Raw genomic sequence first — 21,640 nt, 5'->3', positions numbered from 1 at the left:
GTGCTGGAGCCTATCCCAGCTTTTCATTGGGCGCAAGGCATACAGTAATACCCTGGATGGGGTGCCAGTCTATCGCAGGGCAGACACACATACACACACACACATACACACACCCATTCTCCTATAGGGCAATTCAGTGTCTCCAATTAACTTGACTGCGTGTTTTCGGACTGTGGGAGGAAACCCACGCAGACATGGGGAGAACATGCAAACTCTGAACAGAAAGGACCCGAACCGCCTCGCCTGGGGATCGAACCCAGGACCCTCTTGCTGTGAGGCAACAGTGCTACCCACCGAGCCACAGTGCCGCCCAAAATGAGTATCTGTAATTTGTTAATTCTATTGAACATTTTATTACATGACAGTAGTATGAATAATTGATTACTATTAATTATTTTTTAATTGTTCGGGAACTGAGGATACTAAGTGTTGCACTCCATTCTTGCTTGATACAAGTTTTTAGTCTGTGGCTGCCATTGTCTGATTCTTCTCTTCATGATGTGCCATGCATTTTCAGGAGAAAATAGATCTACAGTAGACTGCAGGTAGGCCAGTCAAGCACATGTACTGTACCTGTCTTGCTGAAAAAAGTTATTGCTGAAAAAACCATACTTTCTGGGAAAAGACACTTGATGAATCATTTTTAATTTTTATTAATTTTTACTAACCAGTTCATCCTGGTAATAGCTGCAATTGGTCTAATAAAACTTAGGCACAGGGCAAAAACTTGCCCTGTTAAGGGTTTATGCTTTATCAGTTTGGCCAGTCCATTGCAAGACACTACAAATCTATTTATCTACTCGTAAGGCTACCTATTTAATACTCTTAAAAGGCAATTTACAGTCAGCAGTCCATCATCTGCATGGTTTTTAGGAAATTAGATAAAACTGTATTACATAAAGAAAAACCCAGTTGAACAGTGGGAGAGCATGCCATACTAAACTAGGTTCCTTGCTGTGCAGCACCCACCATAGCAACTGTACCATCATGCTGCCAGTCAAATTGTAATGAATGATTTATGCAGAACAAATTAATGCAAAGGTTTTTGAGTTACACTAAAAAAAACACTGGTATGAAATACAACTGTATTTCTTTAATCAGCCTGATGTCTATTTACTGTAGAACAGTCTTCCTTCCATCAGTTTGCATGGAGACAGGATAATAATAAGGGACTGAGTCAGAGAGTTAGAGAGACTTACTGTAACACACTGTTTCTGTGCCAGTATGGTTATGGTCTATTTGTCCCAAACTTACAAGAAACATGGATTTAATGCCACATCTCTACACAATGTAACTATGTTTTCTAACCCTCATATTTCATCTGAAGATATGTTTGGGTGTACATATGTGGGTGTGCATAATCCACATGGTGTAAATATCCAGGTGTGGTCACTAAACATGTGGTAGTGCTGTATGAATAGGGTTTGAATTGAAGAGGAGCAACCGCACTGCTGGGGGTATTGAAATTGGAAAGTACCGGAATACTCAGCTGGTTGAGTCATTGGTCCTGTGGCCCAGTGGGCAGGACTGCCTTTCAGTCTGGATACAATTAAAACCAGAAATACGAGAGTGCATTCCTGCCTCTCTAGCCATCCTCCATGGGGGGCAGGGGGAACTTCTATAGATTTAAGTTTAAGTGTGTGTGTGTCTGTGTGTGTGAGCACTAGCTACAGACTTTGCACAAAGTGGTTGTATCACATTACTGTCCAATGATCAATCACTGCACTATTAAAATAACATACGTTCACATTTAGATCTGGAGTGTTGCCAAGTCAATACAAGTGTCAAGAAAAGTCTGTGAAGGAAGTCTGTGAAGGATTCCCGTAGAAATGCGTTCTAGGTCTAGTGTGGTCTGTAACACATGCAAGCAGAGCTGCTGTACAGAATAATGCAGTACCATTTTTACCCTGAGGGGGGAGTTAGTACAATGCTAAATGTAGTACACAGACTCCCGAGGTTAAGTCAACATATTCAAAAAACAATGAACTTTAATATTTTGTAAAATACAATAAAAAACAAGGATCTGTGATTTGTTAATTTCATTGAACATGTATTAATACATTAATTACTATTATTATTTTAAATTGCTTGGGAACTAAGAATACTCATTGTTGCAGTTAGGGGTGGGCGATATGGCCTTTAAATAATATCACAATATTTTGGGATATTTTTGCAATAACGATATTCACTCGCAATATATAAGAACACTGTATTTAAAAGTTTATTTAAAAAACACATTTGTTTTGCAGACAGTCAGGAAATCTAAGGTACAAATGTTACTAAATGTACATTAAATTAAGCATCACTTCCAGTAGGGCTGGGCAATATGGCTAAAAAAACTCATATCTCGATATGCTTTTGAGAAGTGGCTATATACGATACGATACAATATAATGTAAACTTAAAGTACAATGGCAGGCCACTGCCCGTATTTTACCTTACATTGTTTATAAGTTATCAGTTATCTTAAAAACACAAAACATTGTAGTTCTGATAAATTCTGACTAATTACAGTGTTTATATTTTGTATTATTACAGGCTGTATTTGTATTCATATTGACGACATTTATATTAAACAAACCAGCAGAATTTGATCATGCTTTGCTGTCATTGCAAAATGAATATCTGTCAATTATACAGCAACTAATGAAAAGAGAGCTTGAAATTCCACCCAGAATCTGAATTCGAGGCTCTGATTGGTTTATACATCTGAATCTCTTGAACCGGAGTTGTTTTGCCCACAGAGTGAGCAAGATGAATGAATCTTTACCATAGATAAGAGCACAGTTTTCTGATCCGATTCCAATGAATAATTCGTCTGAAAAGAGTCGTTTCTGATTCATTGACTCAGTGTTTCAGTTTCTATGCTCATACGCGAAGGAAAGCGTTCCGCTTAGCGCTTTTGTGTTTTAAACGTTCTCAGATGGTAACCTGTGTGGTAACCTGTGTATTCTGTTCGTTCACTGCCACCGTTTTTAGCCTCATGTCATTCTCGGACTCACGCAGTGACCGACACTCCTCGTACTCACACGGGTGCTTTTGCTTTAGGTGCTGAAATAAAGTTGATGTGTTGCCACAGTATTTTGCACGTTTTGTCCGACCTTCTGTATCCAAAAAACTTCCACACTAGTGATGTAGCTCGGCTTTTAGGGACTAGTTCGTCCTCGGTGCTATGTCCGGTACTACTCTCTGTCCATTATTTCACTGTTACACGCTTGAGAGCGAGTGACGCGCATTTGCTAACAATATCGTGATATGGCAAAAACCATTTACAACTATACCGGTATTATTGTGATCGATTTTATATCGCCCACCCCTAGTTGCAGTTATGTAGGTGGACTTTTTCTCTATTCTTGATTGATACAAGGCCTCAGCTCTTCAACTGTCCATGGCCACCGTTGTCTGATTCTCCTCTTCATGATTTGCCATGCATTTTCAGGATATATGACTCAATGTTACATTCACATATATGCAAGTCATCAATAATGTGGACACTAATGCCATGAAAGATGTTGGCTATTTGAACCTTTCACTGATAACAGTCTGGATGGTCTCTGGCATTCAGAGTTTCATTCCAAAAACTCTAAAACGTGGACTCATCTGAGCACAGAAGATGTTTCCATTTTCTTTCGGTCCAGCTGAGATAAGATAGGTTACAAAGAACTTGACTGCATTTCTGCATAGAGCCAATGTCTGACCTCTTTGCCTAAGAGTTTGAATAGAAGCTGAATTTCCTGATGTACAAATAGGGACGTCACTGTGGCTCGGTGGGTAGCATTGTTGCCTCAAAGCAAGAAGGTCCTGGATTCGATCCCCAGGTGGGGCGGTCCAGATCCTTTCTGTGTGGATTTTGCATGTTCTCCCTGTGTCTGCGTGGGTTTCCTCCGGGTGCTCCGGTTTTCCTCCCACAATCCAAACACATGCAAGTCAGGTGAAATGGAGATACTAAATTGTCCATGATTGTGTTCGATATAACCTTGTAAACTGAAGAACCTTGTGTAATGAGTAACTACCGTTCCTGTCATGAATGTGACCAAAGTGTAAAACATGACATTAAAAATTCCAATAAACAAACAAAAAATGTACAAATAGACTGTGTCAAGTGACAATAGTTTTCTGAAGTACTCTTACATGTGTCTTTATTTATCATATGAAGGTTTCTTATGCAGTGCTGTTTGCTCTCGAAGGTCACACACATTCAGTAGTGGTTTCTAGCCTTGCCAGACACAGACTGAGATTTCTCTGGATTGCTTGAATCTTTTTCAAAATATTATGTATTTAATTGATTTTTTTTTTTTATATTATGTATGGTATATTGTGAAATATCGAAATGTTTGCACTCTATTGTTTAAAACTGAAATTTTTACAAAGTGAGCCACAACCCATCATTGCTTGCAGAGACTGAGCCTTTGGTGAATCTTTCTTTTATACCCAATCACGATTCCCCACATGTTACCAATTTACCTTATTGTGGAATGTTTCTAAATGAGGATAAACAAATCACAATTTTTTGTTTTTATTGCAGTTTACAAAATGTCCCAACTTCTCAACTTTGTGGAGAGCAACAATTCTATTTCTCACATCCTCAGAGAGTTCTTTGCCATGAGGTGCCATGTTGAATATCCAGTGGCCAGTATGAGAGAATTGTACCCAAAACACCAAATTTAACAGCCCTGTTTCCCATTTACACCTGGGACCTTGACACATGACACCAGGGAGGGACAACGACACATTTGAGCACAATTTGGACATGTTCACTGTGGGGTGTACTCACTTATGTTGCCAGCTATTTAGACATTAATGGTTGTGTGTTGAGTTATTTTCAGAAGACAGTAAATCTACACTGCTATACAAGCTGTACACTGACTACTCTAAATTACGCTGTAATATATATACGCTGTATATATATATATATATATACAGTGTATCACAAAAGTGAGTACACCCCTCACATTTCTGCAAATATTTCATTATATCTTTTCATGGGACAACACTATAGACATGAAACTTGGATATAACTTAGAGTAGTCAGTGTACAGCTTGTATAGCAGTGTAGATTTACTGTCTTCTGAAAATAACTCAACACACAGCCATTAATGTCTAAATAGCTGGCAACATAAGTGAGTACACCCCACAGTGAACATGTCCAAATTGTGCCCAAATGTGTCGTTGTCCCTCCCTGGTGTCATGTGTCAAGGTCCCAGGTGTAAATGGGGAGCAGGGCTGTTAAATTTGGTGTTTTGGGTACAATTCTCTCATACTGGCCACTGGATATTCAACATGGCACCTCATGGCAAAGAACTCTCTGAGGATGTGAGAAATAGAATTGTTGCTCTCCACAAAGATGGCCTGGGCTATAAGAAGATTGCTAACACCCTGAAACTGAGCTACAGCATGGTGGCCAAGGTCATACAGCGGTTTTCCAGGACAGGTTCCACTCGGAACAGGCTTCGCCAGGGTCGACCAAAGAAGTTGAGTCCACGTGTTCGGCGTCATATCCAGAGGTTGGCTTTAAAAAATAGACACATGAGTGCTGCCAGCATTGCTGCAGAGGTTGAAGACGTGGGAGGTCAGCCTGTCAGTGCTCAGACCATACGCCGCACACTGCATCAACTCGGTCTGCATGGTCGTCATCCCAGAAGGAAGCTGACGCACAAGAAAGCCCGCAAACAGTTTGCTGAAGACAAGCAGTCCAAGAACATGGATTACTGGAATGCCCTGTGGTCTGACGAGACCAAGATAAACTTGTTTGGCTCAGATGGTGTCCAGCATGTGTGGCGGCGCCCTGGTGAGAAGTACCAAGACAACTGTATCTTGCCTACAGTCAAGCATGGTGGTGGTAGCATCATGGTCTTGGGCTGCATGAGTTTTGCTTGCACTGGGGAGCTGCAGTTCATTGAGGGAAACATGAATTCCAACATGTACTGTGACATTCTGAAACAGAGCATGATCCCCTCCCTTCGAAAACTGGGCCTCATGGCAGTTTTCCAACAGGATAACGACCCCAAACACAACCTCCAAGATGACAACTGCCTTGCTGAGGAAGCTGAAGGTAAAGGAGATGGACTAAACCCAATTGAGCACCTCTGGCGCATCCTCAAGTGGAAGGTGGAGGAGTTCAAGGTGTCTAACATCCACCAGCTCCGTGATGTCATCATGGAGGAGTGGAAGAGGATTTCAGTAGCAACCTGTGCAGCTCTGGTGAATTCCATGCCCAGGAGGGTTAAGGCAGTGCTGGATAATAATGGTGGTCACACAAAATATTGACACTTTGGGCACAATTTGGACATGTTCACTGTGGGGTGTACTCACTTATGTTGCCAGCTATTTAGACATTAATGGCTGTGTGTTGAGTTATTTTCAGAAGACAGTAAATCTACACTGCTATACAAGCTGTACACTGACTACTCTAAGTTATATCCAAGTTTTATTTCTATAGTGTTGTCCCATGAAAAGATATAATAAAATATTTGCAGAAATGTGAGGGGTGTACTCACTTTTGTGATACACTGTATATATATTATATATATATATATATATATATATATATATATATATATATATATATATATATATATATATATATATATATATATATATATATATTGTTTATCGGTTAAGTGTTTGGCTTGTGATTGTATGAGTTTTTGAATACAAGGCTCTAGGGATAAATACTCATAGTCTCTCTAAGACAGAGGGAAGTAAGGAAAGGCAGTATGCACTAAGCAGTGAAACTATAGGGGGCTTCTCAATGAAAGTCAGGAAACCCCTGAAGCAATATCCCATGCTAAAATGTCTCATACAGAAATGAGCTTGGTGAGTTGATGGAGGTTGGGCCTCTAGCTTAACAATCATACACATTTGCTCAGGAATGATAATTGGACAAGACATCTTTGTTTATCACTGGAGAAAGCTAGTGCCCCTAGCTGTTTTTCATAGATTTTTAGAATGTCTTGGTTTGGTTTACAGTACTAATCCCTTAAGTTTAGGTTTATAACAAAAAAAATGTAAAGAGCTATTGAGTATTACATTTAAGCTTTGTTACATAACCAGTTCTCACAAGCTTATTGTTTCAGTGTAAGGCAGTGTGGATTTATGTATAAAAACCTTCATTTCCCCACTTGAGTCTCTGTGTTTGTGTTGCATCACAAAACAATACGCATATATATAGGAGTTTTAGAGTTTTTTAAAGGTTACGAAGTGTTGACGTCTTCTCTCACACAACACCAGTGTTAAAAGTGAATAGTAACAAAAATAGCAACAGGGTAGCAGCCTTGAGTCTTCATGATACATTAACATTACTTTTTTATTCTAAGAAGAGACCACTGAACTATGCAGTAGCAATTTTGACTGTGTGGTCAGTTCGCATGTCCATGACATTTAAATATTTCTAAATTCCTGATCCCCCTACCACTTGCACTCTAAGACGAGTTGCAGTTTACAAGTGTAAAGCCACTGTCTACTTTTTTATACTGACCAGTGGTGGATTCTCACATACACTGATCAGCCATAACATTAAAACCCTCTCCTTGTTTCTAAACACACTGTCCATTTTATCAGCTCCACTTACCATATAGAAGCACTTTGTAGTTCCACAATTACTGACTGTAGTCCATCTGTTTCTCTGCATGCTTTGTTAGCCTCCTTTCATGCTGTTCTTCAGTGGTCAGGACTCTCCCAGGACCACTACAGAGCAGGTATTATTTGGGTGGTGGATCATTCCCAGCACTGCAGTGACACTGACATGGTGGTGGTGTGTTAGTGTGTGTTGTGCTGGTATGAGTGGATAAGGCACAGCAATGCTAATGGAGTTTTTAAACACCACACTGTCACTGCTGGACTGAGAATAGTCCACCAACCAAAAATATCCAGCCAACAGCGCCCCATGGGCAGCGTCCTGTGACCACTGATGAAGGTCTAGAAGATGACCAACTCAAACAGCAGCAATAGATGAGCGATCGTCTCTGACTTTACATCTACAAGGTGGACCAACTAGGTAGGAGTGTCTAATAGAGTGGACAGTGAGTGGACATGGTATTTAAAAGCTCCAGCAGTGCTGCTGAGTCTGATCCACTCATACCAGCACAACACACACAAACACACCACCACCATGTCAGTGTCACTGCAGTGCTGAGAATGATCCACCACCTAAATAATACCTGCTCTGTAGTGGTCCTGTGGGGGTTATGACCATTAAAGAACAGGGTGAAAGCAGGCTAACAAGGTATGTAGAGAAACAGATGGACGACAGTCAGTAATTGTAGAACTACAAAGTGCTTCTATATGGTAAGTGGAGCTGATAAAATAGACAGTGAGTGTAGAAACAAGGAACAAGGAGGTGGTTCTAATGTTATGGCTGATTGGTATACATACAGAAGATCACACAACCAGTTGCATCTGTAGATAGCCCAGCCAAACCAGGACATGCAGAGTTGCACTGCTGATACTCAAACTTGAGTCTCCTCATGTATACAGTATGGAATAAAAGAGATAATTGTTTTTACTTAAAAAGCTTTCTTTATGTTGTTTCTTATTAGAATTTAGAAGATCTGGGTAAGATAAAGTTATTGTTGGTCAGCAAACTAACTGGAAGGTTTCTCCCCACCGTCTCTAGAATGGATGACATGTCAGCTAAGACAGCATGAAGGGGGTCAGCTGTTTCCCTCAGGGTGACTTTGGTATAGTACAGAAGGCAGACGTACATCTGTACAGAATGGTCAGAGCGTTTCACTTCTGCTGCTGCACTGTATAATGGCACGGGGTGAACAGTGGGACGCCATTCTGTCGATTTATTGCTCAATGGGGCCACTGGGCCACTGGCTAAACCTGTCAGAATTGTGTGAGTTTATAGTGCTATGATTTAAAACAGCCTTGTGCATGTGTTGGTATGTCTATAAAGGAGAGCGTGTCCATGTGCAATGAGGCGATTACTCCAGTAATGTCTGAAGTGCTAAGAGTTAGCATGTTGCAGTCATTACAGATGCAAACCATCTGCTTCTTAGTCTAATCCAACACCATGCCAGTAAAATGAAAATGTGGCTTGTTTTATTAACCAGCTACTAGACACATAAATTACACTTTCCTCTCCTCAAAGTGAAAAGGGAAAGCTGGGAAATTACCTTGTCAGTAAGTGGCACAAACAGAGGGTCACATATCTGGGTGTTTCACTGCTTATGCCTGACTGGCAGGCAGTAATTTTTCATGCCACCCCTAGAACATGAACGAAACATTTGTAATTCTGCTGCAACATGAGCCTCCCACGGCAGAGGGGAGAAACAATGGCACGTTTATTGTGTTTGAATTATAGAAAGTTATCTGCAGCCATACACTGTGGATTTTTATTACTAGGATTAACATGAGCATCTGTAGTTTTGCACATCAGTGCTTTTTCTTTTACCTGAGCTCCATAAGCTAAACTATATTAAGTAACTTAGTAAGGTTTTTGGCCACCATGAGCCATATTTCATGAGCATAGAGTATAGAGACATGTTATGTTATGTTGTTCATTCTGTAATGAACAGAAGGCCATGTAGAATTTATCCAACTTTGGGTGTATTATCCCATCCCATCCCATCCCATCCCATCCAACCCCATCCTATTGTTTGTAGTTTCAAGCAATGTAATTCCTAGCTTGTTTTGCTATACCACTGATAATCTGAAGCCACTGTACATATTCCAAAAAGGTTTTGGTTAAATGATATTTTTTCTGTGTTGCATTTACATGTGAACTGACTAAATTAAAGATCTGTAGACCAATCACAAAGTTTGGTAATCCCTTGATCCCTGGATTTCGCATCCAGCAATTACCTCGGTTTGTACATATTGTAAAGAAAAATTCATCTTGCTGTATAATTTAAATGAACTTAATCAGCATTTGGTATTGGTTTATAACCAGTTTATGGTAAACATACCATTACCCACTATTTACTGGAATAATGAACAGTCCGTGCGGATGACTGCTTTCAAATAAAACAATGGGTGTTCCGCCTTAAAATAAATGACGTATTTCCATCACCAGAACAAAAACTGATTAAAAAAAAAACTATATTAAACATTCTCCATATAACCAAAAGTATTTGGACACCTGAACAGCTTGTTGGACATCCCATTTCAAAAACAGAGTGACATCTATGTGATCCTTTCAGCCATAACAAACTAATGAGCCACTTTTCTGATCAAGCTTCTAACAGGAATTTGAAGTATGTCTGTGGAAATTTGTACCCATTCAGTAAAAAAAAAGCACCAATTGATGTTCTAGTTCATTCCAAAATGGTTTAGTGGGGCTGAGGTCAGGGCTTTGTGCAGGCCACTGGAGATTCTTTAAACTAAGATTTTCTTAATGTCTTCATAGAACTTGCTTTGTGCACATGGGCACAGTAATGCTGTAACAGAAAAGTGCTTTCCCTAAAATACTGAAGCCTATAACTGTTGGAAGCACATATTGTATATTTTCCTTTATGTAATTAATTTATTATACTGCAACTGTTGTGACTGAAACACATGAATTCAGAAATTAGAAATAAAACTGAAATACAATTAGATCTAAAAACTCAACTAGTACTGGATGGACTACAGACATGTGTCCTGCTATCAGCAGCTTTTCCCAGCAAAAGAGCGAACAAATCACACGACATGCTGAACTTTTTACTGCATGCAGCTCTGCAACTTGACTTGCTTCATAATTCATAAGACTAGATAGCCTCAGCTGCATGTCGTTTTACATGCTGACAAAAAGTCATCACGAGGACGCTAATCTAGCTTCTGCAAATCAAGTGATCTGAAAGTCAAGTAAGTAGATGAAAGGTCACAGGCCAAAATAAAAAAGAGAAGCCATTTAATTTAATTAAGCCTGATAGGGGCATTGGTATAAATATCAGTAACAGCTGTGAGTAGAACAATCTTACATTCTTCAGACTGAAAAAATGATCTAGGACTCCAGCAGAGAGATTTAAAAAGGATTTCCATGAGATTTCCAAGCTTCTGGAAAATATATTGAAGACATAGACCATTATTTCCATGCACTGCATTTGATTTGAGTTTTGAGCTGCATATTGTTTTGTCAGATGCTAAGAATGGCAGGAACATTATTTTACACTGTTTTTACAGAACCAGTACTTGCACTAGTTACTTCAGAAATGCATTATTTATAACCCCAAATCAGAATCATGGGACAGTATGGAAAATGCAAATAAAATAAAAATGCAGTGTTCCTTACATTTACTTTCACTTTTATTTGATTGCAGACAGTTTGAACCTGAGATATTTCATGCTTTGTCTACTCAACTTCATTTCATTTGTTAATATACCTCCATTCCTGCATTTCAGGCCTGCAACATATTCAAAGAAGTTTGGAAAGGGGCAATTTAGGGCTAGTAATGAGGTAAAGAAACTAAATAATGATGTGATTCCAAACAGGTGATGTCAACAGGTGATTGTAATCATGGTTTGGTACAAAGCAGCATCTAGGAAAGGCTGAGTCTTTATTGAGCAAAGATGATCAGAGGATCTCAAATTGTTTGTCAACAAATGCATGAGAAAATGATTGAAATGTTTAAAAACAATGAACCTCAAAGAAAGATTGGAAGGAATTTGCATATTTCTCCTTCTACAGTGCATAATGTCATTAAATGATTCAAGAAATCGGGAGAAATTTCAGTGCTTAAAGGCCAAGGGCGCAAGCTTAAGCTGAATGCCCGTGATCTTCGATCCTTCAGACGGCACTGCATCAAGAACTGCCACTCAACAATAGCTGATATAACCACATAAGCTACTTCAGAAACCCATTGTCACTTAACACAGTCTACCATTGCATCAAGAAATGCAACCTGAAACTCTATTACACTAAGAAAAAGTCGGACATCGGTTCCATGCAGAAACACTTTCGAGTTCTCTGAGCCTGAGCTCATCTCAGATGGTCAGAAAGACAATGGAACCGTGTTCTGTGGTCTACAGTTTTGTTTGTTTACAGGAAAAATGGATGTTGCATTTTCTGTGCCAAAGATTAAAAGCACCATGCAGACTGTTATCAGTGAAAGGTGCAAAAGTCAACATCTGTCATGGCATGGGTGACTTGCTTATGTGTTAAGGTACCACTGTCACAGAAGCATACAGTGTATCACAAAAGTGAGTACACCCCTCACATTTCTGCAGATATTTAAGTATATCTTTTCATGGGACAACACTGACAAAATGACACTTTGACACAATGAAAAGTAGTCTGTGTGCAGCTTATATAACAGTGTAAATTTATTCTTCCCTCAAAATAACTCAATATACAGCCATTAATGTCTAAACCACCGGCAACAAAAGTGAGTACACCCCTTAGTGAAAGTTCCTGAAGTGTCAATATTTTGTGTGGCCACCATTATTTCCCAGAACTGCCTTAACTCTCCTGGGCATGGAGTTTACCAGAGCTTCACAGGTTGCCACTGGAATGCTTTTCCACTCCTCCATGACGACATCACGGAGCTGGCAGATATTCGAGACTTTGCGCTCCTCCACCTTCCGCTTGAGGATGCCCCAAAGATGTTCTATTGGGTTTAGGTCTGGAGACATGCTTGGCCAGTCCATCACCTTTACCCTCAGCCTCTTCAATAAAGCAGTGGTCGTCTTAGAGGTGTGTTTGGGGTCATTATCATGCTGGAACACTGCCCTGCGACCCAGTTTCCGGAGGGAGGGGATCATGCTCTGCTTTAGTATTTCACAGTACATATTGGAGTTCATGTGTCCCTCAATGAAATGTAACTCCCCAACACCTGCTGCACTCATGCAGCCCCAGACCATGGCATTCCCACCACCATGCTTGACTGTAGGCATGACACACTTATCTTTGTACTCCTCACCTGATTGCCGCCACACATGCTTGAGACCATCTGAACCAAACAAATTAATCTTGGTCTCATCAGACCATAGGACATGGTTCCAGTAATCCATGTCCTTTGTTGACATGTCTTCAGCAAACTGTTTGCGGGCTTTCTTGTGTAGAGACTTCAGAAGAGGCTTCCTTCTGGGGTGACAGCCATGCAGACCAATTTGATGTAGTGTGCGGCGTATGGTCTGAGCACTGACAGGCTGACCCCCCACCTTTTCAATCTCTGCAGCAATGCTGACAGCACTCCTGCGCCTATCTTTCAAAGACAGCAGTTGGATGTGACGCTGAGCACGTGCACTCAGCTTCTTTGGACGACCAACGCGAGGTCTGTTCTGAGTGGACCCTGCTCTTTTAAAACGCTGGATGATCTTAGCCACTGTGCTGCAGCTCAGTTTCAGGGTGTTGGCAATCTTCTTGTAGCCTTGGCCATCTTCATGTAGCGCAACAATTCGTCTTTTAAGATCCTCAGAGAGTTCTTTGCCATGAGGTGCCATGTTGGAACTTTCAGTGACCAGTATGAGAGAGTGTGAGAGCTGTACTACTAAATTGAACACAACTGCTCCCTATGCACACCTGAGACCTAGTAACACTAACAAATCACATGACATTTTGGAGGGAAAATGACAAGCAGTGCTCAATTTGGACATTTAGGGGTGTAGTCTCTTAGGGGTGTACTCACTTTTGTTGCCGGTGGTTTAGACATTAATGGCTGTATATTGAGTTATTTTGAGGGAAGAATAAATTTACACTGTTATATAAGCTGCACACAGACTACTTTTCATTGTGTCAAAGTGTCATTTTGTCAGTGTTGTCCCATGAAAAGATATACTTAAATATCTGCAGAAATGTGAGGGGTGTACTCACTTTTGTGATACACTGTATATTGGGCTATTAGAGACACATGCTGAGATCAAGGTGACGTCTTTTCTTGGGAAGTCCATGATTTTTTCAGTAAGACAATGCCAGGCTTTATTTTATTTATTTTTTTCCCACTTTTTTCCCCCAATTTTCTCCCCTAATCTAGTCTATGCATCCTCTATACTGATTCAACCGTTCACCGCTGACTGAGGACGCCTCTCAACTGACATACGCCCCCTCCGGCACGTACAGTCAGTACAGACCGCATTTTTCACCTGCACGAGTCGAGTTCATACACTTGACGGGCACTGTGTACAGAGGGCCACACCCCCATCAGCATTATTCCTCAGCCCTGTGCAGGCGCCATCAGTCAGCCAGCAGGGGCCGCAGTTGCACCAGTTATGAGGACCTATGATCCGACTTTCTACCCCTAACCCTGAACAACAGCCAATCGTTGTTCATGCTGTCGCCCAGGACAGTCGGAAGGCAGAGCTGAGATTCCATACGATGTATTTGAAACACCAACTCTGGTGTGCTAGCGTACTTTACCGCTGCGCCACCTGAGCGGCCAGCCAGGCTTTATTTTGAATGCGCTACAACAGCATGGCTTGGTAGACACAGAATGCTTTGCTTGACTGGCCTGTCTGCAGTCCAAATCTGTCTCCTATTGAAAATGTATGAAGAGGTGAATCAGACTGCGGTGACCACGGACTGTTGAGAAGTCTTGTATAAAGCAAGAATGAAAAACAATTCCAATCTGCATAACTGCAACAATTACTGTCTTCAGTTTACAAACCATTCAAAGTTATAATCAATAAGAAAGGTGGTGGAACACTGGGGTATATTTACAAAATAAAATAAAGTTGATCAGTGAAAACATTGGAAATCCTTACTTTCTTTTCTATCAGTTAAATAAAGATTCAAAAGGATTAACAAATCACATCATTTTTTTTATTGTGTGTTACAAACAGTCCCACCTTTTCTGGGAATAGGGATTGTAAATATGAGTTAAATATAAACTTTTTTTGTATAAATACACACATAATTTTACCACTCTTGATATATGGTATTGCAGAAGGACTTGGGTTTACTGGCTGAAAAGTCAGAAAAAAAATAGCAGACTTAGTCACATCTGACTGTCCCTATGGTAACAAAACAGATGATTAATGTCATTAGAGCACTGGTGTTAAACATCAGATGACTTGTTATTATCTTGGCTGATAAAGCTAATTAGTTATTACCAACCTAATTAGCACCCAGTCACTACATGTTCAGGCTCATGTTCATCAAGTGGGTTAGCAATTTATAGTCTTTCTAAGCTTGTGCAAAAATGCATTAATTAGACAACTGTAAAGTCTAGACAAGGGACACGTCTAAACAGTGTCCAAGTTTCTTTTATTAGATATATATTTCAACAGTTGGCTTAGTATTATGCCTTTGTAAGTAGTAAGTCTCTATAAATCATCACATTACAGTGTGACTTTTTTGATCCCACATCTGAAAACATTTTCAGGCTTCTTACTTGTATATATAATGTAACAGCAACTGTCACTATGGGACAGGATCCAGTACCGTCACCCAACAACTTCACACACCCTATAAATTTCCACAAAAAGATTATAAAAAAGAATCTGCCCGTGTACACTGATGACAAGATTCTGTCTAGAGCAAGGGTATTTCTAGCACTAATGTCGGGTTTCAGCCTAATGCTTTAGTGCTTCAAAAGTGTAACACTGGCATTAGAAATGCCAGGTTAAACTTAGTTGCCCACAACAAAGACAGCCAACTGTGGCACTAATGTGCCAAAGGAGGCCAAGCTTAGCTATCAGTTCCCAGAAGCAAATGCCACCGAACCGTAACTCACAGAGACACTTAGAATGTTTCAGCAGTCTAGAAGGAGACGAACAAGGACATAAGAAATTCAGAAAGAGGTGAGAAACTCATTACAGCAGGCTGGAGGATCTAAGGATTTAAGTGGCTAATAATATACAAAAAGTAAACCAAACCAGCTGACATGAGTATTATATATATATATATATATATATATATATATATATATATATATATATATATATATATATATAATCTATATATATATATTAACAACATTAACTGTATGTGGCTTTAAGTATATAATAAAAACTAATAACTGCTAAAAGAATTTCCCGTGGTTTACATTTACTTCAATAAACTGAAAAAAGGTAATTCTGGGTCTACATTAACCTACATCACCTTCCAAAAACATGGGAATTAGCTGCTTCAAATTGGTAAATGAATGAAGTGTGTATTGACTTGTGATGGTTGACCTGTATATTCCTGCCTTGCTTTCACACAACGTTTCCCGGTGTTGTGGGGGGTGGTACCACTACTCTAACCAGAATGAAGCAATTATTGAAAGTGAATAAATAAATGATGAATTGTTTAGGGAACTCAAGTGGCACAGGAGTCTATTACACTAGCCCACCACCACTGCACCCTGTTCCTGCCTTGAGCCCAGTATTTCCTGTTGGGACCAGACCCCTAGTGACCCTGACCAGGATAAAGCAGCTAATATGTTGAATTATTTGACCTGTCATAAACCTTAAGAAACCCACAAGACATGTTAGAATCATCTCCGTTAATTAAACACGCAAGAACATCTTAAATTCCAATTCTTATTTCAGTTTTATTAATCCTGCAGAATTAATGTGCTACGCTGTCACATTTCTCACCATTAAAATTATTCTTTGCAGCAGTGAAGCATTCCAACCTCATGGTTACAGGCTTAATGGAGTGGAAAAGGGATCAAATGCTGGGAATCGATGGTGAGGGTCAATAATGAGATCTATGCTAGGATTAGTGAGGAGGTTTCAGTGCTGAGTCATACATTTTGAACACATGAAGAAGCAGCATTTTTTGTTTCAAAGACAATCCCTGCTCCTGTCTGTCAATATGCAAACAAACACCATTGCTTGTTTGATATCTACACTATGTAACATTGTTACACTGAGTGGTACATTGCTGTCGTGTCACATGGTGGGCCACACTACATTTTGAGCCGTATTGTTGTACAGTGTTTCTTTTTAAACATACATAAAAATGATGAATGATACAAACATTCCATTGAGGAAATAACAAGAGCAGTTTAAATCCAACAAGAAACAGCAGTTTAATATCCATTTTATTTAATATATATCTATTTAATATTTGATTCAAACAGCCACATCTCCAACACAGGCGCTACTAGGAATAGTCACTGAATATGAATTAAGGACAATAATAGAAGCCAGAACAATAAGAAAAGTATAACAATAATCATCATGCATTCTAAATAGAAAACACAATGCAAAAGTAACACTTGAGTGGCTTAAAATAGAGAAATGGTTGTCCCCAGTCATGGTAGCATTATACTATAGAAATAGTTTTCAGCAGTAAGGGCTGACAGTCTGTTTAGGATTAATATGTTCTTTTGTTTTAGAACAACTAACATCTGAGAGAAGTTTAAGTACAGTAACCCAAAGCACACTGCAAAAACAACACTAGAGTGGTATAAAAACAAGAAAATAGATTTCCTACTAGTCTTAACCCCAACATTTGTGACATGACCTCAGAATGGCTGTACACACAGCTCTCAACTAACCTGGGTGAAAAAAAAATGTGTAAATTAGATAAAAAAATGGCTGAAGATATACAGTATACAAATAGTTTCTGACTGTAATATCTCTCAAAGGTGTCTCAATTAAATACTGAACAAGTGAAATGAATGCTTATGTATCATTGACTTTTTAACTTATTTTTATTCTTTTTTTACATTACTAAGAATTTAAGGGAGTAGCACTGTCACCTCACATTAAGAAGGGCCTGGATTCAATATCCCGACTGTGTGGTCAGTCTTTTCTGTGTGGCGTTTGCCTGTTCTCCTTGTGTCTGCGTGGGTTTCTTCCAGGTGCTCTGGTTTTCTACCACCAGTGTATTGATCAAAAATAAAGTTATTAGTCCTATAAATAGAAACATCAAGCCTAGGATGTACACAGGTCAGCCAAAACATTAAGATCTCCACCTGCAAATGTGTATGGCAATGTATATTTTGTAGCAGTTGTGCGTTTTACAGTCAGGTATATATTAAATGTATATATTATATGACCTGAGTGAAAAGCCAAATTGTTTTGGCCAGACAACTGGGTTGAAGTATCTCCAAAACAGTATGGACTGCTCACAGTCAGTGAGTATTTTCTGGCAGTGGTCCAAGCAGAGACAGTTCATAAACTGCCAACAGATTGTTGAGTAGCCAAGACTCATGGATCCCAGACATAAAGCTTATGGAGTTTGGTATGGACCAACAGAAGAGTTACAGTGCCTCGAATTACAGATAATAGTAATACTGGTGATAAGGTGATTGTTATCTCACAGTGAACCCTTGTGTGTATGGGCCGTGTAGTCGCAGACCAGTTAAATTGCGCATGGTAAAATTCTGTCCACTGTCAAAACCTGTGAAAGATGCACTGTAGGATCCACATCACAATATACAGAATTTAAAGGAACTGCTGGTAAAGTCCTGAGACCAGAAACCATAGGGCTTCTTCAGATGGATGGTCCTAATGTTTTGGCTCATCACTATATGATGAAATATGTCTAACAAGTGCAGCACATTAAGTTCCTAATGTCAATGTCTCTTGAACTGCCAGTGCTATGGCTCTTTCAGTTGAAACAGAGGGTTATTAAAGAACTGTGACAATCCATCCGACTCTGTAAACTGTTTGGTAAGTGCTTGCTTTGTTGATTCTGAGATGCATTTATGATCTACCCGTCTTGCATTCTGTCCCTAATTGATTTTTGATGGATGTACAGTGTTCAAAAAAAAGAAAATGACATAAAAAGATGTCTAGGTTACTGAACGGCTCCTCCCAAAAACAAAGAACATACTGCACCCCACTGTGAAAACTGAGTGCGAGTGCAAAGAACTGGGTTAGGAGAGGGGGAGAGTGGGTAGGAATAATAGGAAGGGAATGCTATGTTCAAGTCACCACAGAAAGGGAAAAAGTTGAGTAAGCATTTTCTCAGCCTACCTGCAGATCTCGTCCCCTTGCCGCTGACATGGTAGATGAAGAGAGTCAAGCTGCCTTCGTTTAGCTTTGAATGTTTCTCTCCTATCCGACGGGAATTTGCAGGGAAATAAGTGAGGGTCGCTTTGAGAGAAAAGTTGGCAAGATGCTTTTGAATTAATTCAGGGCACAGGCAAGGACATGCAGCCGAAAACAAACGTGTTATTCATTTTTCTTCCAGCTCATGAGAGCACAGAAAGCTCCCTCTCTCTAAATACTAAACCAGTCTTAGAAACTCTGTGTTGTCTTTTGACTGACTTTTCGAGAATAATAGAGACATTTTGCAACCACTTGTCAGACAGAATAATTAGGTTTTTGTCATCACATATAGTAAAATGATGTAAGTATGACTAAAGTACAATAAATAACACAAATTAATTACATTAGGTAAAATCAGAGCAGATTGCCAAATAAAAATATAAGCTATTAAAAAGACACTTAATCACTTTGGTGTGCTCTATTTTAAAGCAACATAAGGCAACTCATAGAGTTTCAAAAAAGGCCAAGCGTTGGTGAGAAAAAAAACTGTTGAGTTTAATATCCATTTAATTTAATATCCACATATTTAATATTTGATTCAAACAGCCGCATCTCCAACACAAGGGTAACTAGGAATTCTCAAGGAATATGAATTAAGAGCAATAATAGAATCCAAAACAATAACAGCAGTATAACAATATGTCATGTAATGTCATACATTCTGAAAAGAAAAATTTAAGTATCTCCTCTGTCAGAAAGCTTAAAGTACAAGCAATAATACAGCACAATGCAAAAGTAACACTTGAGTAGTTTAAAATAGTTTTCTATTTTAAAGCAACACAAGGTAACTCACAAAAAAAGTTTAAAAAAAGGTCAAATGATGTTACAAAATGATGTAACAATAGTCAACACACACACACACACACACACACAATGTGGTTAGTTACATCTTTCAATATTTAACTAAGAATTTGAATACAGTAAGAAGGTCTGATAATTAGTTTACATTTAAAAGTTTAATTTCTAAACTGCATTAAAAAGTTAAGTACAGGTTATTTATTAGGATTTTAACATGTTTTACACGCTTTGGTTACATTCATGACAGGACAGGTAATATCTGGTTACACAAGATTAATCAGTTCAAGTCTTTTAATGTTTGTTTGTTTATTAGGATTTTAACGTCATGTTTTACACTTGGGTTACATTCATGACAGGAACGGTAGTTACTCAGTTCACACAAGTTTATATCTTACACAGTCATGGACAATTTAGTATCTCCAATTCACCTCACTTGCATGTCTTTGGACTGTGGGAGGAAACCGGAGCACCCTGAGTAAACCCACGCCGACACGGGGAGAACATGCAAACTCCACATGGAAAGGACCCGGACCGCCCCACCTGGGGATCGAACCCAGGGCCTTCTTGCTGTGAGGCGACAGTGCTACCCACTTAGCCATCAAAGTCTTTTAATGTCAAACACAGTCATGGACAATTTTGTATCTCCAATTTACATCACCTGCATGTCTTTGGACTGTGGGAGGAAACCCACACAGACACAGTGAGAACATGCAAACTCCAACAAAAAGAAACCCGGACCGCTCCACCTGGGTATCGATCCGAGGACCTTCTTGCTGTGAGGCGACAGTGATACCCACTGAGCCACCGTGCCGCCCCTGTTAAATAAAGAGTAATATGATTACCTGGTCAGGTTGTGAAGGCATTTCTACCGTTTTTAAAGACATTTGTTTTTATATCAACTATCAACTATATATTACCAAGTTAATAGCTTAGCTCAATTACAGAGAATTGGAATTGTGTTAGTATAGAAAATTGTGAGAGAATGAATATTGCTAGTGCTGTTGACTTAGCAGCGGAGGTGCTGTGAAGTCCTTTTTGTACAGTGACTCACTAAAGAGGCTAGGAGTGTTGACTAAAAATGACCTCACATTCTGATCCTTGGCACAGTGCATGTGGTTATTTGTTACTGAAAGAACTCCTCTGCTTAACCACTGTTGCATGGAGGAGGCATGAGCTATTGTCCATGATGGCTAATATTTTAGTTAGAGTCCTTACAGGAACTCCAGCTTTAATCATGTGTCTGAGACTGCCCTCTTGATCAGATTGTTGTAGGTGCACCCTGTAAGAACTCTGATGATCCAATATTCCAGAAAAAAATGCCTTTATACCACTAAACTGATTCAAAAGTGGTTTGTTGACCTCCAGGATGAAGACAAAGCTCTTTCAAGATCTTCCCATTCACCAGATTTAAAAATTGTTAAACCTTAATATAAAGGTCTAACGATTCCCATCTACTTCCCTCAAATAAGTAGAAGATTTTCCTCTGTAAGGACGCTGCCACAACCTTTTCAGAACTAGTATGACAGCATTCTGATCTATTCTTGATTAGATATTATATATTGGTGTGGATTTTCATTAGGATGTCTGTGTATATTCTTACTCTGTGCTAATGTGGTCAGAATGTTATCATTTTGGCTAGTAATGCATGGTTGTCACCAAACAAAATCCAGAACGGGTCTAAAAGGCTAAGAATAAATTATTTTCACATGAGTAACCACTATGAAGTCATGGTGTGTATAGATGGGCTTTGCTGTGAAACGTCTACCTGTAATAGTCATTTATAAAAGGAAGCAGAGTAACTCGATAGGGTAACTAGACCTCACTGACGTCTGATATCTGGCGTTGCCCTCTTTTTAAAGCTTGTGTGCTATTTCAAACTTATTTGTGTTCCTGTATTACTGAAGAGAGGAGATACAAACAAAGTATGTGATCAATTATGAATGTGTTCTGATCTGTACAGTGTTATGATTTCTATGTTTAAAAAGCTTTCTGA

General features: G+C 39.4%; 1 protein-coding gene across 2 annotated transcripts in view; it reads right to left on the bottom strand.

Moving 5' to 3' along the window:
• Positions 1-18,879, bottom strand: part of ninj2 (ninjurin 2) — a 38,703-nt gene extending 19,824 nt beyond the window's left edge. For both annotated transcript variants that reach the window (XR_010014118.1, XM_063005406.1), the window contains exon 1: positions 18,775-18,879. Coding sequence is in view for 1 of the 2 variants with exons in the window: in XM_063005406.1 (XP_062861476.1) it covers positions 18,775-18,804 (30 nt within the window). In the remaining variant the exon portion in view is untranslated. The remainder of the gene's footprint in view (positions 1-18,774) is intronic.
• Positions 18,880-21,640: the final 2,761 nt, after the last annotated feature.

Source organism: Trichomycterus rosablanca, chromosome 1, assembly GCF_030014385.1.
Source record: "Trichomycterus rosablanca isolate fTriRos1 chromosome 1, fTriRos1.hap1, whole genome shotgun sequence".
In the NCBI taxonomy this organism is placed as follows: domain Eukaryota; kingdom Metazoa; phylum Chordata; class Actinopteri; order Siluriformes; family Trichomycteridae; genus Trichomycterus; species Trichomycterus rosablanca.
Note: the sequence above shows the minus strand (reverse complement) of the source record. Positions and strands in the feature narration are given on the sequence as shown.